Source organism: Watersipora subatra, chromosome 10 (assembly GCF_963576615.1).
Source record: "Watersipora subatra chromosome 10, tzWatSuba1.1, whole genome shotgun sequence".
In the NCBI taxonomy this organism is placed as follows: domain Eukaryota; kingdom Metazoa; phylum Bryozoa; class Gymnolaemata; order Cheilostomatida; family Watersiporidae; genus Watersipora; species Watersipora subatra.
In genome coordinates this window covers 25,866,375-25,889,016 of record NC_088717.1, presented here as the reverse complement: position 1 = coordinate 25,889,016, position 22,642 = coordinate 25,866,375, and the positions used below count along the sequence as shown (strand labels likewise).

General features: G+C 34.2%; 2 protein-coding genes across 4 annotated transcripts in view; one reads left to right on the top strand and one right to left on the bottom strand.

The window, feature by feature from the left end:
* Nucleotides 1-77: 77 nt before the first annotated feature.
* On the bottom strand, nt 78-19,987 carry LOC137405595 (programmed cell death protein 10-like). Of its 3 annotated transcripts, none has more exons than XM_068091903.1 (7): nt 19,968-19,987; nt 17,356-17,514; nt 15,689-15,846; nt 10,008-10,160; nt 5,557-5,721; nt 3,570-3,587; nt 78-373 (listed from the first exon to the last, which is right to left on the bottom strand). In XM_068091903.1, exons 2-7 carry the CDS (start codon nt 17,437-17,439, stop codon nt 301-303), a joined length of 651 nt encoding a protein of 216 aa, XP_067948004.1. In that variant the 5' UTR covers nt 17,440-17,514; nt 19,968-19,987; the 3' UTR covers nt 78-300. The 3 variants fall into 3 exon arrangements, with proteins under 3 accessions (XP_067948004.1, XP_067948003.1, XP_067948005.1); XM_068091902.1 differs by lacking the exon at nt 19,968-19,987 and adding an exon at nt 19,790-19,895; XM_068091904.1 differs by lacking the exons at nt 3,570-3,587; nt 19,968-19,987 and adding an exon at nt 19,790-19,890.
* A 321-nt stretch (nt 19,988-20,308) lies between these two features.
* Nucleotides 20,309-22,642, top strand: part of LOC137405835 (ATP-dependent DNA helicase Q5-like) — a 48,459-nt gene continuing 46,125 nt past the window's right edge. The window contains exon 1 of the mRNA XM_068092252.1: nt 20,309-20,421. The gene's annotated coding sequence lies outside the window, so the exon portion shown is untranslated. The remainder of the gene's footprint in view (nt 20,422-22,642) is intronic.

Genomic DNA, 22,642 nt, shown 5'->3' with positions numbered 1-22,642 from the left:
TTCTCAAATAAATGCATGAAATAGAAGTTGCTAGCTAAGCTGTATACAAGGCTGCAATTGTCAAAACTTAATGCACACATATTGTAGATGCTCTAAGGAACTTATTAAATAATTTGTACTAAAATCATCAGATCCGGCAGTATGTGTACAACTATATTAAATATTTTGTGAGCATATTTTTGATGGAAAGAGTAAAATATCACAAATCACATGATGAACTTCAATAGTAAGATAGCTCTCTACAGTTGATACAGTCTTTCAGATGACAGTCTATGGGAAAGATATAGCTATGCCTCGGGTCTATCCAACAGCTAGCAGTATCTGGTTGGTTTGGTGTACTAAATGGTTGGCACTGAGATAAACAGCACTCCGCCTGCAACATGTATATTTGTCTTTCAAGTCTGTGAATAGCATACTAACATTACCTAATTATTCAAAGCATGCAATGACAAGTTTATATACGCAAGAGTCATACTGCAGCGTATTACAACCTATCCAAATGTGTTCATTATGATGTATTCTAAGTTGTTATGGTCAGCAAAAGCTGTAATTATTGCAATCTGGTAACAAAGTACATGTACAGAGTACTCAACAATTTAACCAGCAATTTTACCAACTGTTAAATCAGTGACAAGCAATCAAAGTTTTTAATAAACAGATGAATAATGGTGAGAAGAGTGTTAGACAATCAGTGCGTGAAGTACTGTCTAGTGCAATACATGTCTGCCATGCAATATTGAAGTAGTGACATTGTCAGGTGTAGCATGACTAAACACTACAGTAATCTAAATAGACCAATAGCCCTTCTTACTAGTGGTCAATTTAATAATACAAAGTGGACTTAAGTACATACAAAGAAAATGTTTTTGGTATTTATTAGCTTCCACATTCACCCATGCGCTTCAACAAATTATCATTACCAAAAAAAGCACCACCAACTATCCAGGATGTATGCCTTCAACTAAATTGTACGCAAAAACTATATCTGCAAATTGATTCCATCAGAAGCTTCAAGGCGGTTCAATCAAGGTGTACAATAGCTGAAGCATACAGTTTACTCGTTCAAGTTTACACTACTTCCTTGTTATGTAGAAAAATTGCAAGTTCATGCATTCAGAATATATTCATAGCTAAGGTATATCGCTCCCAAATAAAATTCTAGCTTAGCTTCGTAGCTGAGCTTTTCATGATAGGAATATATTGATTTCTGAGCAGAGCAGGTACTGTATGTAAGAAGACTTGCCGATAAATCAGTGAAAATGAGAGAAAAAATGTTAGAGCTATTCACTAAGAATCGTTTTCAAGGAAGTGTATCGAAAGTGAAAGTAGGAAATATATAAATAGATATAAATTAATATATAACAGACCAGGACATCCTTACTAGAGTTATCAGGACCTTTCAAAAAATGTAGGCCGATGTAAATATTGTGTTCGTGACATGTTTTTGGCACCCAGCATTGGCATCAAGTTATTTTATTTTTATTACACTAACAGTCTTCATCGCAATTTCATACAATTTCTAGTCTTTAAAAGCCGTCGGAAACGAAAAACATGGATTACAAAAATGCTAATTCTTTATACGACTAGAATTAGCCTTGAATGTTGAACTTCATAGACAAGCATCAATGAAGTAAATACTATTACAAGATCATCCATTCAGAAAGCATTGGGAAGACAATGCCAACACGCCTGATGAACTGGTCTAGTCGATAAAGGATGTGCATAGTATACCGAACTACAGCGCCCAAAGCGACCATTACTCAGCTCTAGCTAGAGCCTAACTCAGACTATTAATGTTGTTCTAGCTACTTCCTGTCTCATATACTTGCAATTCCATTCATTGACTTTTGAATAATGGCTGAATAGATGTGATGAGATAAAGTGAATTTTGCACTCGCTAATAGCGCGTTGTCCAGTCAAACATGAGCTTCGGCTGCGTCTTGCTGAGCCAAAATAAGCATAACCGATTGATTGAAGGTTTTATTATTTTGACTGCCCTTCCAATCCTAATCGTCCCATGTCGGAAGCTTCTAGTCGGTTTAGGTGTGGCTCCCCTTAACATGACAGCCTCTGTAGCTCTTGACACTTTAAAGCACCAGCCTGTGCATCCCTAAATATAACTTCATGTAGACACCAAGAGAAAGTTGCAGTAGAATACTGTTTTGTTTTGTCCATAGAGCCTGGTCCTAAAAGTTTCAGTCACGACCGAGAGTACGTATCACTTTCTCTGTGCTTCTGTTGTCATGTCCTACTCGTATTTGTATTTTTGCCAAAAAGCAACACGTAATAACAATATCCAATATGATAGTCTCAAAACTTGTTTTATGCATAGCTACATCTAGTCAAAAAACTATAAAGACCATGTTGACGAGGTAATGAGTGAAAAGAGTTTTTATCATTTATGTATCCTAGCAACAAACAAATGGCAATTTGTAGGCTCGGAGGCCAAGGTTGTGATGAGAACAAGCTGCAAAGCTTTCTCAATCCACAGCTACATCTGGTCTCCATCCGTCGGTTAACCTTTTAACAAACAATTTTTGATCACAGCGTTTTCCTGGTATGAACGTTGTGATCTTTCATAGCATACTTCCATGTATGAAAACGGATAAAAAATATGAACAGTTGACGCTCCGAAGGATAGGTTTCTTGCAAGGTGTATCCTTCAACAACGGATTTTAAATAAATCCTGTACAATGGAAGATGGAAATCTTCAAAGATCTTAACCGGTACAAGCGATAGCCAGTTTTAAATTAAGACCATGCATAGTGCTCGTTGCAGAAAGAATTCCGTTCAGTTTTCCATTTAGTTTTATAATTATTCAGTCCATCCTCACTACCATGCATCGTCTTTTTGACATTGCCATATTCATAACATCCTGAAGTGTCTGTCATTCAGTAATATCTATGTCATCTTCGATGTTTGTAAAGCTTTTTACCACACTCATCTTCATCTTGCTGTCTTGTATTACAACACATAGGATGCTACCCAAAAGCCTTCCATTATTTGCCATTGATTGCTATCAACTATGTCATACCGGTAATAATTTCTAGCAAATATTATTATGGCATAGTTGGATAGTCGCATAGATTCATATTAAAAATATCTCTGTTAGCAAATATACCTACTTCAATTGTCTATATATGTAGTAATAGAGCAACACGATAAAATAATAACAAGGAAATACTATGTTTGCGATTAAATAAAAACATTGATGTCCGAATGAAACAACAGACACTAATTGGGAAATGTGACATCTACGAGTGAATGAAAAGATGGAGTCAATATTATACACAACACATTAACGAATTTCCATATTGCCGGAATTCCATATTGCACTACCAAAATATTGTCCTCTAGCCAATGTTATCATGCAACCTCCAATTACGCTACAGGGGGTAATGCTGGAAGACAAGCAGCAGATAAATAGACCTCCAAAGATTAGCACAACAAGCAATCTGGGGAGAGAAGGAGAAATAGGGGAACAGTACCTGAGCTAAGCAAAGATTGCCTATGGCAAATCAACCTGCAAGAAAGTGTATTGGACTAGCATTCACACTCTACAAACCTACCTCATCATCTGCTTCTCACTGTGTGGTGGCAAGAAACAGGAAATGATTACATAGCGAGTAGTTTGACAATCATGTCCCAGCTATTCGTGGTTGTAAAGGAAACAGCGCTAGCCTGGTATATATTGGCTGATTTTTCAAACCGACAGCTTTAATAAAATTGTGAAACAATAGAATAACCAGCAGGAATACTTCAAATGCAGAACCGTTAAATCACAATAAATTAAAACTAAACTTCAAACTAAAAATTGAACAATTATTTACTACTGAATGTACCTTTAATTAAAATGCTTATTAAAAAGAATTTTCATGACTTATCAAGCACAAAAAACCAAACAATTAAAACTTATGTCGCCTAGTCTGTTTCCGTAACGCAAATAATCATGGTTAATATGATGCGATGTTACAAGTTTAGTAAAGCTATAGCTTGACCAATTTATAACCACTGAGACAATATAGTAATGATTATAGCGAAGAAATTTTAAGCCGATTCAATCGAAAAATCATTGCTTGGAAAAGTTACCATAAAAATATTCATATGGTGGTCAGTATAGTTTTTCATCATCACAGAACAATAAACATAGCAGATGCGCTACACTCCAATGTTAGGCGATTAGATTTGTCCATAAAAACAAAATGGAAAACTAAGATTGTAAAATTTCGGAATTTGGCTATCCACTCCAGCACGATTAACGAACCTCTACCATGGCTGGTACAACTACTACCTCAGCAGCCTATTGAGTGTGATGAGATGAGCAAATTCCAAAAAGTCGATCTTTTGACAAATATCGCATTTCTAGCAAGGTCAAAGTTTTAGAGAATGACCTAATTTTAGTCAAAGACAGTTGCTATCAGAGACTTGTAACCATAGATATAATAAACCATAAAAATAATAGATATAAGGGTTTATTACATCTATGCTTGTAGCTCATCGTTATCCGCACACAGTGAAACCTCAACGTTCTAATTATTCCTGCTGGCTAACTAACCCGCTATAGTTAGCAGGGGAGGTAAATCTAGATTAATTATTTATGCATTGCAAGACCGACATCCCTCAAATGGCTGCTAGCTAGTCCAGCACGCTAGGTAGCAGAAATTATCAGAAATCACAGTTGATGCTGCAGCAGCGATGGCCACTACTGCCTGCATACCATTGAGTCATCTTTTTCTCTGTATCACTGTTTAGTAAGGTCAAAGAGAGTGAACAGCGGGAACAAACATGGAGCACGCACCGGTGAAATGCATTAAAGTAACACGGCATTCATGTGTATGACAAACCAGTATTATAAGGTTACATTCCGGAAATACTCAAACATACCCTAAGAGTTATGATATGTAATATACGTGCGAGGCAAAAATTGTTAACAGGCAAATGATCCCGAGAACTTAGAAAAGATTTTGGACCAAGGTTACACTTTTGAGTACAATAAATGCCAAATTTAAAGATGGCATACTATTTCATAAAATAGAAGTTTATATATCCGCAGCATTCATCAGCCAGTATAGAACCTGGAGCAGTCTAAAGAGCTCACTAAATGCAACCTAAGAGTTCTTAAGCAGCTCTACTGCCAACAAAATTGCAGCAATCTCCATTGAAACAACTAACAAATGAAAAGCTACAGCCATTGCAAATATGGGAACATATATGTTGTATGAAACAACCAAAGTTACGATAACTGGTTGATTTTATGTAAGTTACAAGATAATACCGATAATATGCCACCAGATTGTTGGCATAAGTATTTCCTGAGACCTTTTGAGACATGCCACTAAATAGCTCGCAGGCTTAGTACAAGATAACCTGATAGAAGATAATGACTTTCAACTTTTCATGCACTTATATTATAGCTACACCCATGGTAACCCATGACATCCTCAAGGTCTAGTTTAGGAAATCAATGACTCTAGTTTCACGTGCACACAACTCTTCATTCACAATCCACCACTCCTAAAACAAGCTCTTAAATGACAAGCAAGTAGACAATGTTACCTATTATCTTTAAAGAAATCCTTCAGTGTTGTGCTGAAACGTTTGGAATATTTAACAAAGTCACGCTTTTTCTTATCGAGTCTATTCCTGTCTTCTATGACACTTAATTGTGTGAAAGAGTCGTTGACAGAATCAAGCAGGTGCTTTATTGCCTGAGCAATGTCTCTACAAGAAAACAGTATATGCTATAAGTTATAAGGCAAAGTATTGAGTGTGCAAGAATCAGAATCCAACGCACTATAACAGTTCCACTTGAGGGACAAACTCATAGATTCTGGTGATGCCGCCATTGAAAAAGGATTACTATTAAATTTTAAGTAAACCGCGCGAATGATAATGAATAATAATGCGAATGATAAATCATCGAGGGTCGATATACTTTAGCTTGTGTTCTTTAACAATATGATATTTTTCTGTCTCATACAGCTACTGAAAATGTGGTCTATTGATCGTGATTATAAATAAAAAAAGCCGAACAGTTATCAAAGAAGTTGGCTTATTAACAGAAAAAAGCAAGAGTAGAATGGTTGGCATTGTAGACAAATCTAATTAAATGGTATGTTCAGTGTCTCCTTTTGTCTTCTACTGTGAAGCGATAAAAGAAAAATATAAATGCATGTAAGATTGCACACATACATTCCAAGACAAGAAGATGTATTTCTAAGTTTATAGCACCGCTTATTTGCTTATAATTTCAGGCTGTATCAACTACCCATTCGAATAGAACATTTGAAATTATTTTTGTTCAAGATTGTCTATCCGCAAAAAGTCACTTAGAAAGGCCCAGAGATTCATGCGCTGTAATCGTTTACCAGGCAAACCATTCTTCGATATAAACAAATCTATTCATAGAATTAATGAATCGGAGAATTAAAATAATGAAAATGAATAAGGAAAATAAAGGGAACTATACTTCTAGATATGTGATTGGCTGCATCAAGATAATATTGACATGTCACTCACACCACAATATGTATGCTGGTATGTTTGCACACTTTTTTTGTACAAAAAGTGAAAAGAAAATCAGAGTAGTTAATTGGCCTTTTTAAACCAATTTAGGAAAAGGCTAATTTATACATATGCAGGTTGAAAAAGCATGCAGTGTTGCACAGACTGGAACACAAATAATAATGAAAGCAAAATAAAAGAGAAAACAACTCTGAAACAAATTAGGGTATGTTACGTTTATAACAAGTTATGACATCAAGTTATGCAGCCAATGTAAATGATCTAGAAATATTTTACGAAGAGATAAGATCATGATAGTGTGACAGCATTACGTGAATAAATGCTTCATACTGAATACAAAGCGGGGGGGGGCATCATGAGCCTTCTATACTCTCCCTACCACCCCTTCCTCCGACCAATCAGAGAGAGCTCATAAATATAAAATGTTGTTGTCACTAGAAGCAGTCCTTTCTTCATTGATAACATGCACAAAGGTGTATTGTTGACCATGTGTTCTGAGAAAATATATGAGGCTTTTGAATAGCAAGCACTGAAAACGCAAGCTTTGTTTGTTAGGCACGGCCTATAGAAAGCGGTGCGGAGAATTGAGCCAATTGTACACTCTACATGCAGTACAGTCTAACAAGCACTGCAACTTCCTGGTTGAGTGCTTTCCATCGGCTTCTTAAAAATCAAATGAGCGGGAGACGTTGAGATTGATGTTTCAATATTTCAAGCGCAACTCAAAAGTGTTCCCATGTTAGGAGGCATAGCTGTGCTACTCGAGTACAAATTCGAGTACAAGTACTACTCGAGTACCGATTTCAACTACTCTCTACTCTACTCGAAGGGGCCATAATATGGGATAAATATACTCTACTTGTACTCCCTTGGGAAGAAAGTACTCGGAATCTACTTGCAAACTTAAATACTCTACTCTACTTTACTCTACATCAAATATACTCTACTTTACTCTACATCAAAATCTTTACTCTACATCAAAATACTCTACTCTACTTTACTCTACATCAAATATACTCTACTCTTACTTGCACCAGGGAGTTGTCAACTCCCTGTTGACACATAATATTTCTCTTTACTTTACCTAGACTGTGATCCAATTTGTATTGTGTACTACCTGCTTTGTTCAGCACCACAATTTCTCTGTTTGTACTCTGTACGTGTGTAATGTATGTTAGAACAAGAGCTTTTTCTTATTGAAATGTCAATCAAAGGTCACATAGACTACTGAAATGTTGTGCAAGTAACATGGTATGATAGTTAAGTGTCTGTGAGAAGTGTCTGGCATCTTGATGAGGCCACATCGCGCCTCAATGAGCGATGCCGTTCTGGAGAACCTCATTTTCTGCAAATGCAACAGGCTGCAGGTCTTAGTATAAATAAAGAAAACTAGAACCCGGGGATAGTTGGACATTATACTGTTATACTATCATATTATTTTATCATATTATTATCATAACCTAATCATTATCATATTATATATATAGGCCTACCTGTACTAGTTAATTTGGTTGTTTTACTTGTTTGTTCGTTTTACTTTAATCTAATAAAAAGTACTTGATATTTGATTAATGTACTTTATACTTGTACTTGAAATTCAGAAGGAAAACTCCAACTTGAAATTTGAGAGAAAACTCTACTTGTACTCGGAACCAAGTTGTGATACTCTACTTGTACTCGGAACCAAATTGTGATACTCTACTTGTACTCGGAACCAAGTTGTGATACTCTACTTGTACTCGGAATCAAGTTGTGATACTCTACTTGTACTCGGAAGGCAGAAACATGTGTATACTTGTACTTGTACTCGATTTTGTTTTGAGTACTCGCTTACTCTACTTGAACTGAAAAAAAGTACTTGAGCACAGCTCTGTTAGGAGGTGACAACAACTAAACTGTTACACAGCTTCTGACATGGCAAGCTTTGGGTCGAAGCAGCCAAAATATGAAAACATAAAAACTTGCAACCAGCCATGCTTGATTTGGTTCAGTCAGATGCAACTGGAGCTTGCATTTGACTGAACAACAAGTGGTTAGTGAGTGCAATATTTGGGTCATGATCACAGAAACCATGGTTAAGTCGGGATTGTAAGACTTGGAGTTATCTACATTAGCAGAAGGAGAAAATTCTCAGTTATTTTGCAAAAAAAATGCTGATGCTAGATTAATTACAGCAGATTTTATGATCAATAAACTGAATACACATTTACCATTAGTGCGAAAACATAGTTCTGAGAAAACTGGTTTTAAAGTTTGAGAAACGAAAACCAATGCACAATTTTGTTTACATTTCAAAACGTCATAGCAACCAATATCAAGAAGTTGTGATATTTATCTAGATTTCTGTATTTATATCTAAGAAAATTATGCTGAATTTAAAAATCTAAACAGATTTTAGCTGGTTGTCATAGAAATAGCTGTATATTTATAAGAACATGTATTACTTAATTTTGCAGATAATAAAAATGGCTTGGCAGTACCGCGATATCAGGCACAGCCAAATCATCAACAAAATCCTTAGAAAAATAACAAAAGTAACATATTGCACACCATCAGTCACTATATACTTCGATCTTGGAAATTCAAATAATTATTCTTATAATTACATCTTATAATAATGTTATAAAATCGAATAATTATTCTTATAATTAAACATTGTAATAATCTTGTAAGAATCATTAGGAAAATATCATCGTAATTTCCTTTACTTTGCTTTTGACCTCAGTTGGAATACCAAAGTACTCATTAAAAGTGTCCAAAATGTCAGAGTTATCTTTAAAATCGGCAAAAAAGAAACGATTATGTTTATCAGACGCCAATTTTCAGTACTTCCTGTTTAGCATAGCAACGGTTTTAATTAGGTTTTTCTGAGGGTTAAAGACTTCTATTGGCTAAACTGACTTCAGATTCAGAAAGATCACTCTTTGATTGGTCCAGATGCACGTGTTACAAAACCGTTACTAATATTATAAATTCAGTTGGTGCGACTTCAAAGTCGGATAACTCAACTTCGTGACTTGCGACTTAACCATGGTGCCTGTGACCGCGACACATTTAGTTATTTACTACAGTTTGTCATATACAATCGATTCAGCCATTATTCAAAAGGCGAAAAATGGAATCGCACAAGGCAGGGAGTACCTGGCACAACATCAATTCTTTGAGGTCGCTAACCAAAGTGGCAGCTCTTCGCAAGCTTTGATTGCTGCTCCTGAGATATGCACACTTTGGAAATTGTGGTTTAGTTTCGTCGCTAGCAACCCATGAGAGATACTTTTTAAAATAAAATAAAAAGAAGATAAAAGAAGATGAATAGAAAATAAAAGGAAATGAGGAAAAAAGGAAAAGGGAATAAGGAAAAAATAAAAGAAGATGACATTAAATGCTGCCTCAAATAAGCCTGTCAGCCACTAGAATCTAGATGCTGCCATAAAATTAGCTGTCGACTGTCACTAATTCTAAAACATATATGTTTTACAAACTTGATTGTATCTAGGAACTTCTTTCTGTCAGCTATCTCAGCTGGAATCCTCCCGAGTATCAACTTTAAACTGTCAGCGCGATGTTGGAGGTTTTTAAATGCTGGCTCTGTGCGTCGCAGCTTCACATCTCGCTGCTTGCCAGACCCTTCCAGTCTGCAAAAACATGATCTCTAAGAGAGGTTTGAACAGAGAAAGAGTACTATGGGATCATTAAAGTTTTGAAAAAATAAAAATAAAATGTTTAACTAAAATTTTTAAATTAGAAATAGATCTGAGCCTGTTTTCACTGCAAAGCGGTAATAAGTTACTATTTTACTGTCTATTTTAATCTTTCTTAGTGCTGCCAGTTTGAAAAACACTAAAAATCTATCATCATATTTTACTTATTGCACCTAAATCAGAAAAGGCTGCCCTACAAGGCACATGGTTACAGACACACGGATGAGTACTCCATATACTCTAATAGTCTTACCTTAGCAATAACATATAACATTTAATTCTACGCTATCAATCTAGATGAGGATTGTTTCTGGGATCAGCGCTGCATTGACGACTAGCAGTAGTTTCCTATAATAGTGGGTTCACATCATCACATATTGATGGGAGGGTTATAATAATTGAAAGAGCAATTTCAAGGCGGACTTATGACAAGCTTGCTGTAAATACATAAGATTGCTCAAAGGCAGCCCTAGTTATGTTCATCATGTTCATGTTATCCGGTTTCATGATATCATGTTGTGAAAGGAAAATATGCTCCCAATAGTTATTTGCCAAAGTGAATTCAGACAGTTCAGACATACACATCAGAACATATACTAACACTAGCTGTGCTATCCGGCGTTGCCAGGGTATTAAAAATCAGCTTATAAACGATGAGGGAAAAAAAGTTGCCTGCCACTTCCTATTAGCCTGGCACATTGTCTATGGAAAATTGGAGTAAGCCTACTAATAAGAGTTATCACTTCTCATGACGTTACGCCATACTTTGCGTCGTGACGGAAAGCGGTAGCGTATTAGCTCCCATATTGCGACATATATCGCCTAATGAATCCATTAAGCTCGTGTGGCTGAATTAGTGAGGCATCGAACTGGCAAACCGGAGGGTCTGAAATCAAATATTCTGCGATACGGATTCTTTATATCCAAAATATTAGTAACTATTGCTGGACATACCGAAAGACGGCAGAAAACAAACTTTAACAAATATATATATATATATAGATCAGGATACAAACATATATCAGATATACTTTATATGAAAATAAAATCTGTCAAAGTAAAGTGACTTCAAGACAGGTTCCAGTGGTCAGTTATCCAACACCATGGAATGCTTATAGCAGCACTAGCCTACTATTATTAGTGTTTCGCATTAGTCTAACTTTACACAAAATAAAGCACTATATAAAATACAGTTTTGGGTTCTGGTTGCACATTATCTCCACTTGATTACCATGAAATGAAAGATCTATGTTTAATGACTCTCTCGCCTAGTAACATATTAACATACAGTGCTGTCAGAAATTATGAGACCAGCTGATAATTCATTCCATTGACCTTCTTGTTAATTACCACATGATTAGGTGCAGGGATTTCCCCTTGTTCTTGCAAAATACAGGAAAAGCATTTTAGTCTAATTCGATAGCAGATGTGATGGAATTAGTGTCATCGTGTTATATCGTCAGCAATTTACATGTACATCCTGGCCAATCCAGCCATTTTACACACTGCATATAGCAGAATATGGTTTGTGGTGGTTCCTATCAAAATTAAGGAGCTAATTGCATTAAATGTCTGTTAAAATTTTGAATGGTCTCATAACTTCTGATGGCACTGCTACTTGCCTGCCAGCAAAAAAACATATATTTGCAATCAAATCTCAAAATAACTTAATATCTATGAACTTTGACACTCATACATATACAACTAGTTGCTGCCTATTCAAAGTTATATGAATTAAACATAAAAAGGCAGAAGTAGACAACTTCTACATATTAGTTCCGGCAACAGCGCGTTGTCGTGAGAATACAATACTCTAGAACACGAGTGTATAAATACAATATGAGTGGTGTACTGCCCTACAGTGTTGTGAAGAGCTGTATGAGTAGCCAGGTTATTGCTTGGTTCGCCTACCACATGCTATTAATTTGTCAACGCGTTATGCAACAAAACATGCCGATCTTCTGACAGGCCTTGGTTGCATGTCGGTGATTGAAATTTGTTTTGAGGTCAATGCTAACTGTAGTGACCGTTTAACCCACAAATTCAACCCTACATATAATTATATTTCTCTAAGAGAGAATAATATCTTTTACACATTTTATTTCTGCCATTATACTCATGTTTTCTATAAAATTATCCTCATTAAAAGACTGTCCAACTTTTTCATGGATTTTTCCTTTTTCAAATGGATTTTGGACCTGTAGCTATAAAATTCCTATATAAATACAAAAATTTACATATAAATATATACATACGGTATGTCTCGACTGAAACTTGTCAGGTCAGACTAAAACGAAAGTCAGGTGTTTATGTATAGAATTTCAAACAAAGACATTGGCAAGCAACACACTTTTTAGTGAAGAAAAAGTCGACTTTCCAGATGAACTTTGGTCTAAGCAATTACTCTACTTGTTACTATTAGTCATAGACCTATTAACTATACTTAGTTATGTATAATTAATAGGTCTATGCTATTAGTGTAGAGTTCTTGTCTAGCTTATGTTTTCTAATCTGTTTAGTAATAAAATTACTTTTAAACATAAACATAGGGTAACTAGCTACTTATACATATATGAATATATACAAACATACATATAAATATATATAAACACAATTTGCAGTGACTTAACTAGTTACATGTAGTTTTAGTCCTGAACCATATTATTATTACTAGTACAGTCATATTATTATTACTAGTACAGTCATATTATTATTACTAGTACAGTCATATTATTATTACTAGTACAGTCATATTATTATTACTAGTACAGTCATATTATTATTACTAGTACAGTCATATTATTATTACTAGTACAGTCATATTATTATTACTAGTACAGTCATATTATTATTACTAGTACAGTCATATTATTATTACTAGTACAGTCATATTATTATTACTAGTACAGTCATATTATTATTACTAGTACAGTCATATTATTATTACTAGTACAGTCATATTATTATTACTAGTACAGTCATATTATTATTGCTAGTACAGTCATATTATTATTACTAGTACAGTCATATTATTATTACTAGTACAGTCATATTATTATTACTAGTACAGTCATATTATTATTACTAGTACAGTCATATTATTATTACTAGTACAGTCATATTATTATTACTAGTACAGTCATATTATTATTGCTAGTACAGTCATATTATTATTGCTAGTACAGTCATATTATTATTACTAGTACAGTCATATTATTATTACTAGTACAGTCATATTATTATTACTAGTACAGTCATATTATTATTACTAGTACAGTCATATTATTATTACTAGTACAGTCATATTATTATTGCTAGTACAGTCATATTATTATTACTAGTACAGTCATATTATTATTACTAGTACAGTCATATTATTATTACTAGTACAGTCATATTATTATTACTAGTACAGTCATATTATTATTACTAGTACAGTCATATTATTATTACTAGTACAGTCATATTATTATTGCTAGTACAGTCATATTATTATTGCTAGTACAGTCATATTATTATTACTAGTACAGTCATATTATTATTACTAGTACAGTCATATTATTATTACTAGTACAGTCATATTATTATTACTAGTACAGTCATATTATTATTACTAGTACAGTCATATTATTATTGCTAGTACAGTCATATTATTATTGCTAGTACAGTCATATTATTATTACTAGTACAGTCATATTATTATTACTAGTACAGTCATATTATTATTACTAGTACAGTCATATTATTATTACTAGTACAGTCATATTATTATTACTAGTACAGTCATATTATTATTGCTAGTACAGTCATATTATTATTACTAGTACAGTCATATTATTATTACTAGTACAGTCATATTATTATTACTAGTAGTCATATTATTATTACTAGTACAGTCATATTATTATTACTAGTACAGTCATATTATTATTACTAGTACAGTCATATTATTATTACTAGTAGTCATATTATTATTACTAGTACAGTCATATTATTATTACTAGTGCAGTCTCGTGCACTGTCGGAGATCATCATGAGTAATCAGTATGTGCATAATTTATGGGAAGACAAGGTGTCCCGGTGGTATAGTGGTTTATGCGCAGGTCTGTAAAATGGAGTATTTGAGTTCTAATCTCGAGTGAAGGGTTTTTTCCTAACGCTAGTAGCGTGGCTTCGGACTGATAGACACGGCTCTTATTATAGTTCAGATTTTATTCCATGAAAATTCCGGTTTCAGCGTAGAGTTCGTTTTAGTCAACGCTTCAGTAATACTTGCTGTATACATACATCCGTCTAAACTTCATTGCATATCATTTGTCTCACGTTTGTTTGTCCTTTTTATAGCGACAAAGTTATAGCAACAAGAAATCACCTTCGGAATGGATTTGAACTCACAACATTCAAATGACAAGTCTACTAACTAGCGGCCACAACCACAAGGCTAAGCTGTTCTTATCGTTACCATTGCTCTTACCATATACTGTATATCCATTTCACAAATGCACACACTAAATGTGCACTTTTTATTATCAACTAATATTACCTTTTGCATTTGTGGTTATTGAAATCTTTTTAAAAGCCAATTCTTTTAACTGTTACCTATTTTTTAATTTGTTATTTTCGAATATGCCATTTCAATTTCAAATGTGCCGTTAGCCTCCTATTTCAAAATTTTCCTAGGGTTTGATCACCGAATCTGTAAAGGCTAAATACTTTTCACATGAACAACTGTATAATCTCGAGTAGGAATTGCCTCTGCATTCTCTCTCTCTCTGTTCAGTCAGACAAAGTACCAGACAAAGACAGTCCAATATCTCATTTTTACGTTTGTACCAGTATCGAGAGGTACCAGTATCGAGAGGTACCAGTATCGAGAGGTACCAGTATCGAGCGGTACTAGTAGCGAGAGTAACCAGTATTATTAATTCAATATAGTCATGATTATTATTTTGTTTTCGCAATTCGTATTAATTGTGTCATAACCGAATCATTTTTCATTGTAATCGTAGCAAAACAGAATTTACTGGTATGTAGCCATTGCTTGCTAATTATTTTAAATTTCAACATATTTACAGCTGTTTTATTCTTACTCTTATTTTATTTGAACCCAAAACACTTTTCTCATGATGTGAAGTTTGAAAGTTGAAATGGTAACTGCTGTTAAACGTTAAATAAAAATGACTTTTACTTTTAATTAGTTAAATTAAAATTACCTTTTTGTGCAAAAACCTTTTCATTACCTGGGCATTCAGCTTGTATATATTTATTATATATATAAATACATGTATATATAATAAATATATATAAATATATATTATATATAAATATATATATATGTATATCCGAGCTATATAATATATACTGTATATGTATACATACATACATACATACATATGTATACATACATACATGTATGTGTGTATATATACATATATACACAAGCACAATTAGTAAGGACATACTTGAGAATGGCTTCAGCCATGTCCACTCTATGCTCTACTTGTGCTTTCAAGAGCACTCGAGAGATGAAGAACTCGGTGAAACCTGGATAGAAATTCTCAACTGTGTCAAATGCTTCTTTGATGAGTGTTGGGCTACTTGCACTGCTATTCTCTTCCAGCTAGAAGAAGTGATGTTCTTATAACCACCTAATATCTAAGTCTTACGTAATTCAAAAATGGAGAGAAATAAAGAGATAGGTCAGAAAACACACTGAACAATTTATTAATGAAATTACAAACTTGATTCTAAAGTCTAACAAGTTCAAAAAAAGTGCACCACAAAGTTAAAATACTTGTATCTGGTTTGTTTCAGTAACTAGGTAAGTCCACTCAATATTCTCAAAACAACAGATCAACCAGCTTTGGGAATAGACAAGACAAATGATACTAGTTGTGATACTAGTGATTTCTCATGATGCTAGTTTGGATTCTGGTAAGAGTCATTTTTGAACTTCTACACTGGTATCTAAACTGTTGGAGACTGAAAGTGATGTAAATAAAAGATGGTAGGTAATTTATTTAGAATTAAATCAGTGGATAGAACTTACAGCGGGTTCCTGTTACCTCTCATTCGAAAAACAAGTTTTTTAGGTTTGCAACATCAAGCTTTCACGGTATCAATGTCAAAACAAAAGTCGAAATACAACCTATTGATTTAACCAACCTATTGATTAGTCTATTAATTAATCAATAGTCGGAACTATTGGTTATCTTTACATTGTTGATTTCGTCTGTTCATGAAAAGCTTCTTTACAAGGTTAATATACAGCAATTTGCTAAATAAACTGGACCACTTTGTTCGAAAACTAAAGTTCTCATTGATATATTGTTCCTCATGGTGAATTTCGTCAATAACCATAAATTATAAATTAATATAATCCTCATTCTGTCCCAATTTAAAATATGTAAACTAAACAGCTGTAAAATTACGCTTTCAAATGATTATGTAGGATAAATGCTGTTCTTTTCATTTTCTTCTGGTTGAAGCCACTTTATACCAAATTAATTGGTTTGTTTCGAGTGTTATGCAAGACATAAGACATTTAGCAATGCCTACAAAACTATGCTTTAGAAACAGAAAATTAACAGATAAATAAATATACAATACGAAACATTTTAGAAACAAGATGTCATCTCATGAAACCTGACGATATGTAGTCCAAGCATTTGATCGGTATTCTGGATCTTGAAAAGAATCTAGTGGTATATAATATATGTTTGTTTACTGCAAACAATTTATAAATAAGTTTGACATACATGTATTGGTTCAATGAAAAAAAAAGATCCAGTCTACTTTGCTGTACCTTATAAAATCTCATATTTCTAACAGGCTAAGTCAAATGAAAAGTATTTGAGTGATGCTATTTTTACTTTAAAAAAGTTTGCGGCTGCCAAGTAATATTTGTGAAAGATCTGAAAATATTGAGGAATTTTACTCCAGGAATTGAGAAATATAAGCGAAGAGCATTTCTAAGCGCTAGGTTTATCCTGAAATATTCAAAAGGTAACAAATAGTCAAAAACAGCAAAAGAAATCTAATAAACGAAACATTTAATAAACATTAAATCCAAAATGGCTGCTTTGAATAAAGCGGTATAGTAAATAGGTACATGAGTAGGTGATAGTACCTCTCTGAGGATTGGGTGAATAACGCACGGTAAAGCCATTTCCACCATTAGTTTGTGTTGGGCTGCATCGACAGAGGAAGCCATTTGGAAAGTTTGATCAAAGTGCTTTGCTTCGATATATTGAAGATGATGGTTGGGACACCCTGGTGAGCACTATAACTAAACAAAATAATAATGCATGTTAAAAAAAACTATTAATTTTTCTGAAAGTATGTATTCCACTAACATTTCAACAACAATATGACCTGGGTTTAGATCTGGAGCATTAGGATTTGCAGCATTTAGCCTTTGTAGGATTGGGCTAGACATTCCTAGCTGTCCATCAATATTTGCAGTAGTTTGAGGTTTGATCATTTTTTGGAGGCCAATTTGTTCGAGACCAATTTAGTACAAGTAGTAATTTCCAGAACAACAAATCCTTATTGTTGAAAATAAATTTATCACAAATGTGACAAAAATATCAGTTGTTTAACCAGATGAAGATTGCTCAACCTGAGTGCCATATGTCAAAATACTCTGTGTGTAGAGATAATCATAAGTTAATGTTCCATCGCATACAAAATAAGGCTCATCAGAGAAAGTGTCTCCTCATCTAACAAAAAATATGGTGTTTGTTCAAACTTACTTTTTTGGAAAGTTACAGTTAAGACTTGACAATCCATAGCTGACCAAAAATAATTGTTCTCGTGGGACAGAGTACGAAGTTAAACTAACGTATGTGTACTAAAAGAAAATAAAGTCACTAACATATATTTGGCAGATAAACAGCTGGTCAAGGTCATGATAATGCGTTTACTTTATTTGGTATTCTAACAACCAATGATTGTCTGTATGTTTGACAAGTTAATTTACTTTCAATTTAATTCTGAAATTATGGAAACAATAAACAAGAAGATGCACAGTGTTGCAAAAGCTATAATTGGATATTGAATAATGCATCAAACTTATCAATACCAAGAATAACCAAAAAGTTCAAAACATGCAAACTGGAAAGAGTTAAAGTAATGGAAACTGTCGGGTCGAGGAGTTCATCAGATTGTAGATATATATATATTAAAAGATATATATATATATTTACTCGTACAAGTAATACTTTTGATAATTAACTGGCAGCAAGCATAGCAGTGACAGGAAAAAATTCTCGGCGTAAGTTTTAATAGCATTTATTATTCTACCCGGCATTTTTATTCAGAAAAAGAATGAGAATTAATAATAATGATAGTAATATTAATAATTATTAATAATAATAATGATGAGCTACACTTTTTGTCAATTCTTTACGGAATAACAATCCGCAAATTAAAATTTGGATAAGAATTAAAAATTATCCTTGTAAGATGTTGTTTAGGCTTGTTTTTATTGTATGACACACTTTTTACTGCTGTAATTATTTCTTGAGACTTACTAAAGCAATACAGTAATTAATTGCTTTGTAAGGTTTTTTCATTCAAATAATAACCAATCTACCCACTTCAATTGAGGAAGTATGTTTCAGTAACTTGATAGGTGATGTCTATTTATTCCATGTACTTATTCATAAAGAGCTTGTTTTGACAAATCTAAAAGCACTTTGACAGAAGATCTCACGTACTAATATTTTTCATTTATTATGTTGTGATCAACGTTTCCTTAAAACATTTCCAATAAAAATATAAAAGTAATTCCCTTGCTGCAAGCATGCCATTAGCTAGTACGTCTGTGAATGAGTTTAACTGTTTCAAGACTAACCTTTCATTTACTGTTCCCTTATAGGATTGAGTACTAATCATACTCATATTTACATTAAATGTGCTCTTTATGCACTTATGTAATTTTTGCCAAATTATTTTGTGATTCTTAAATATAAAGGGCTTTTCTAAAAAAGCAGGTGAAAAGACAAACACTTTAGTCAGGCTATAAATTGACTGCCTGATAAACATACCTGCCAACTCTCATGCATTGGGCGTGAGATTCACGCAATCACCTCAAAGAAAAAATGAAAATGTGTGAGATTTTTGCCCCAATTTCCACAATTTTATATACACTATAATTAATACATCAATTGCCCCAAAACCAAATCTCAAGCATTGCCCCACTTTTGGGTTGGCAGGCTTGCTGATAAACCCACTGCTTATTTTGGCTTCAATGTTAGCCTGATAGAAATTATAGGTTTATAGCACAATTCACAAAGTAATAATTGCTTAAACTCGAGTTTACCTTTGAAATGTCCACCAAAGAATCTACATTAGTAATTTAGTTCGCAGCTCAAACTTCAGTAGTTGATAGCTTTGACTGATCAAAATTTATCAATAACCAATTAATGATGATGTGTCTATTCTTTGTTTATTAATCGTGTTTTAATACAACGCTAATAATAAAAGAAAAGCAGCGTATCAATGCACAACAAAGCAATTCAGTTAACGCCGTTAACTGTGGTACAAGGCTGTGTAGATACCATTAATCAATCAGACATCAGAGTTCTCAGAAATATATTTAGCTATATTCACTGATACATAATAAAAAGTCCCAATCCAATTAATGTTTCAATACTCTAAATAGACTTGAGGAAGAACGAAATGTAAAGGATTTGATAACCAGCCGAATTAGGTGGGGCATATCAGTTTATGCTGTACCTTAGATAGACCTTTTCTTGGATTGTACCAACGGGGGTACTATCTACCTCGGAAGTAGCCGAATACTGTAGAGTGTAGACCATCGGCTATTCAGTATGGAATCGCTAAAAAGTATGCATTTTGATGTTTGAACATAATGGACAGTTTGAAATACAGGTGTTTCGCCAATGCCAATGTTCCATTACGGATCAAGTCGTTTTTCAGTTCGTAAACGCCAAACGGTAAAGTCTGAGTTCGTCAAACATAATGTGACCAGTCGCCGTCGAATCTACTGGTTAATCTGACCGTGTCCCACCCATGTGTAAGTAGTAAGTAAACGGTTGTCCGTCTGGTTACCCTCTCAATAATCAGATTGATGGGTATACGATTTACCAATTGATTATCTGTAATAATATGTGATGTCAAAAATATTTTAAAATCACCCTGTCCTCTTATTCTGTTTACCCCACTGCGGGTAAGGATTTCCATGATCTTTGGTCCGTGCAATCGTGTTTTGGTCAAACAATTATGGCTCTTGTACAGCGTGGAGATATTTTCAAACGTTTGTGCTGTCAGGAATTGCTCTTAAACACCAACGGAATTCCTACTGATAAATCGCCTTGAAGAACCTTGTAGTGAGGCGGAACTGATGAAATGAAAAACAGTTTCATATTATGCAGCAATGCGACTATAAGCACTCTCATGTCCATGCTTTCTAAAAGATCAAAAGTTATAACACTTTATTTGCTCCTTTGTCAAATGTTAGTTTTTACTGAATAAGAAATTATGTTTTAGTAAATAATTAATTTGTTAGTGAAAGTGTTATGGCATGGTACGACTTGTTACCCCGCATTTAGAAGATGCTTAAAGTCACATTCACATGCAATACTCTTTATCCAACCATACTGTCCCTAAGGATTGGAAAATGGCTGCTGTCATACCCATTTTTAAAAATAAAGGTAGCAGGCTTCTGCCAACTAACTATCGTCCAATCTTTCTGACATGTGTACTGTCAAAAACTACAGAACACATAGTCGCACACTCCATCCACAACTTTTTATTTTAGACTCCATTGAATTTTTTCCATGACTGCCAACATGGTTTTTGCTCGAGGAGAAGCTGCGAAAGTCAGCTAATCCTCACAACTCATTGAATCATTTGATACTGGAATCCAAACTGATGCAATTATTCTTGATTTTTCTTGTCCCACAGCAAACTTCAATTCAAACTTACCCAAACTAATCTAGACAGAACAATTATTGCCTGGGTCGAGGATTGGTTGAAGGATCACACACAGACCATTTTTATAAATGAAACATACTCCAAACAATGTCTAGTTTCCTTTGTTGTGTCCCAGGGATCTGTTTTAGGCCCCCTCCTCTTTTTGATTTTTATAAATTATATGCCAGCGGCTATCAAGACCTCTAGACTCAGGCTTTTTGCTGATGATTGAGATTGAGTCAGCCAGCGACTGTGCAAATTTTCAAGCAGATCCTGTTTTGCTCATAGACTGGGCTGATAAATGGCAGATGGAAATTAACATCACAAAATGTGAGACAACTTTTTTTAGGTCTCATGAGAGCCCCCTTTTTCACAAATATTTTATGAAAGGCCAACAACTAACTTATGTCAATCACTTTAAATACCTCGGAGTCATTATAGACAATAAAATCAACTTTAACCTTCACATAGAAAAGACTATAACCAAATCCTTATCCATACTATACATGCTCATGAGGTCCCTCAGAAGTTGCTCGCCCAAAACAAAAACCCATTCTTTTAAAACCATCTTGCGCCCAGTTCTTGAATATTCATCAACTGCCTGGTCTCCATTTTGATCCAAGCGCATAGACTCCCTTGAGTCTGTGAACAGAAAAGCTTTTAGGTGGGTGTTTAAACTTTTAAAAAATGAGAGGATTTCTGACCTCATGTCTGAGTGGTCATGGGCCACTCTTGCAGAGCATCGGAGGACGGCCGACCAAAATCTAAAAAGCAAAATAATAAATGAAGAAATTGCAATACCAACCCATTTTTTCTCAAATGCCCACCTACACAATACATGCCACAAAAGCGCTAAAGGTGCAATAAACACCAATGTTAAAAATACTCATTTTTTGTGTGGACCCTTAACAGCTTACCCTTTTTTTCATGCACCCCCCCCCCCCGCCAAAAACTTTCAATATTTATTGGAAGTTCTTGCTCCGACCTAATCCCTACCCTCAACCTTAATAACAACAATGCCCCAACCAAATTTAAAAATCACGATAAAAAAAGTAAAAGAAGGCAAAAACCCAAACTAAGAGTAATCTACTCATGTTACTTAATAAATATATCGCTCAAATGCCCCATTATGAGGCGAATGCGATTAATTGATTTGACTTGACATTGTGCCGCATAATCATACAAACAGCAGACTATTTTGTAATGGGTAGGGAGGTATGACTACAACCGGACATGCACCACTTTTTCAAGCGGCTAGACTACTCAATAGCAAAATATCCTGTCTTATTGATGATGAACCTACTCGACATGAGAAAGCCACCTGATTGGGAGAGAGTAGCAGAGAAGGAACATGCACTTTTATCTTCACCTACAAGACCTAATGGTTCGTAGGCAGCAAATGAGAACGAATTCTACTTGAAGTGTGGAATGTATCAGCCACCATGACAGAAAAAAGAATAAATTAATCACACCAT

What these genes read in the sequence shown, in the direction of transcription:
- LOC137405595 (XM_068091903.1), bottom strand. Translation starts at nt 17,439, where the DNA reads ATGGCTTCCTCTGTCGATGCAGCCCAACACAAACTAATGGTGGAAATG. An exon ending in TTCACCCAATCCTCAGAGAG is followed by an intron (nt 15,847 to 17,355) that starts GTACTATCACCT and finishes CACTTCTTCTAG; the next exon opens with CTGGAAGAGAATAGCAGTGC. An exon ending in AAGTTCCTAGATACAATCAA is followed by an intron (nt 5,722 to 10,007) that starts GTTTGTAAAACA and finishes GTTTTCTTGTAG; the next exon opens with AGACATTGCTCAGGCAATAA.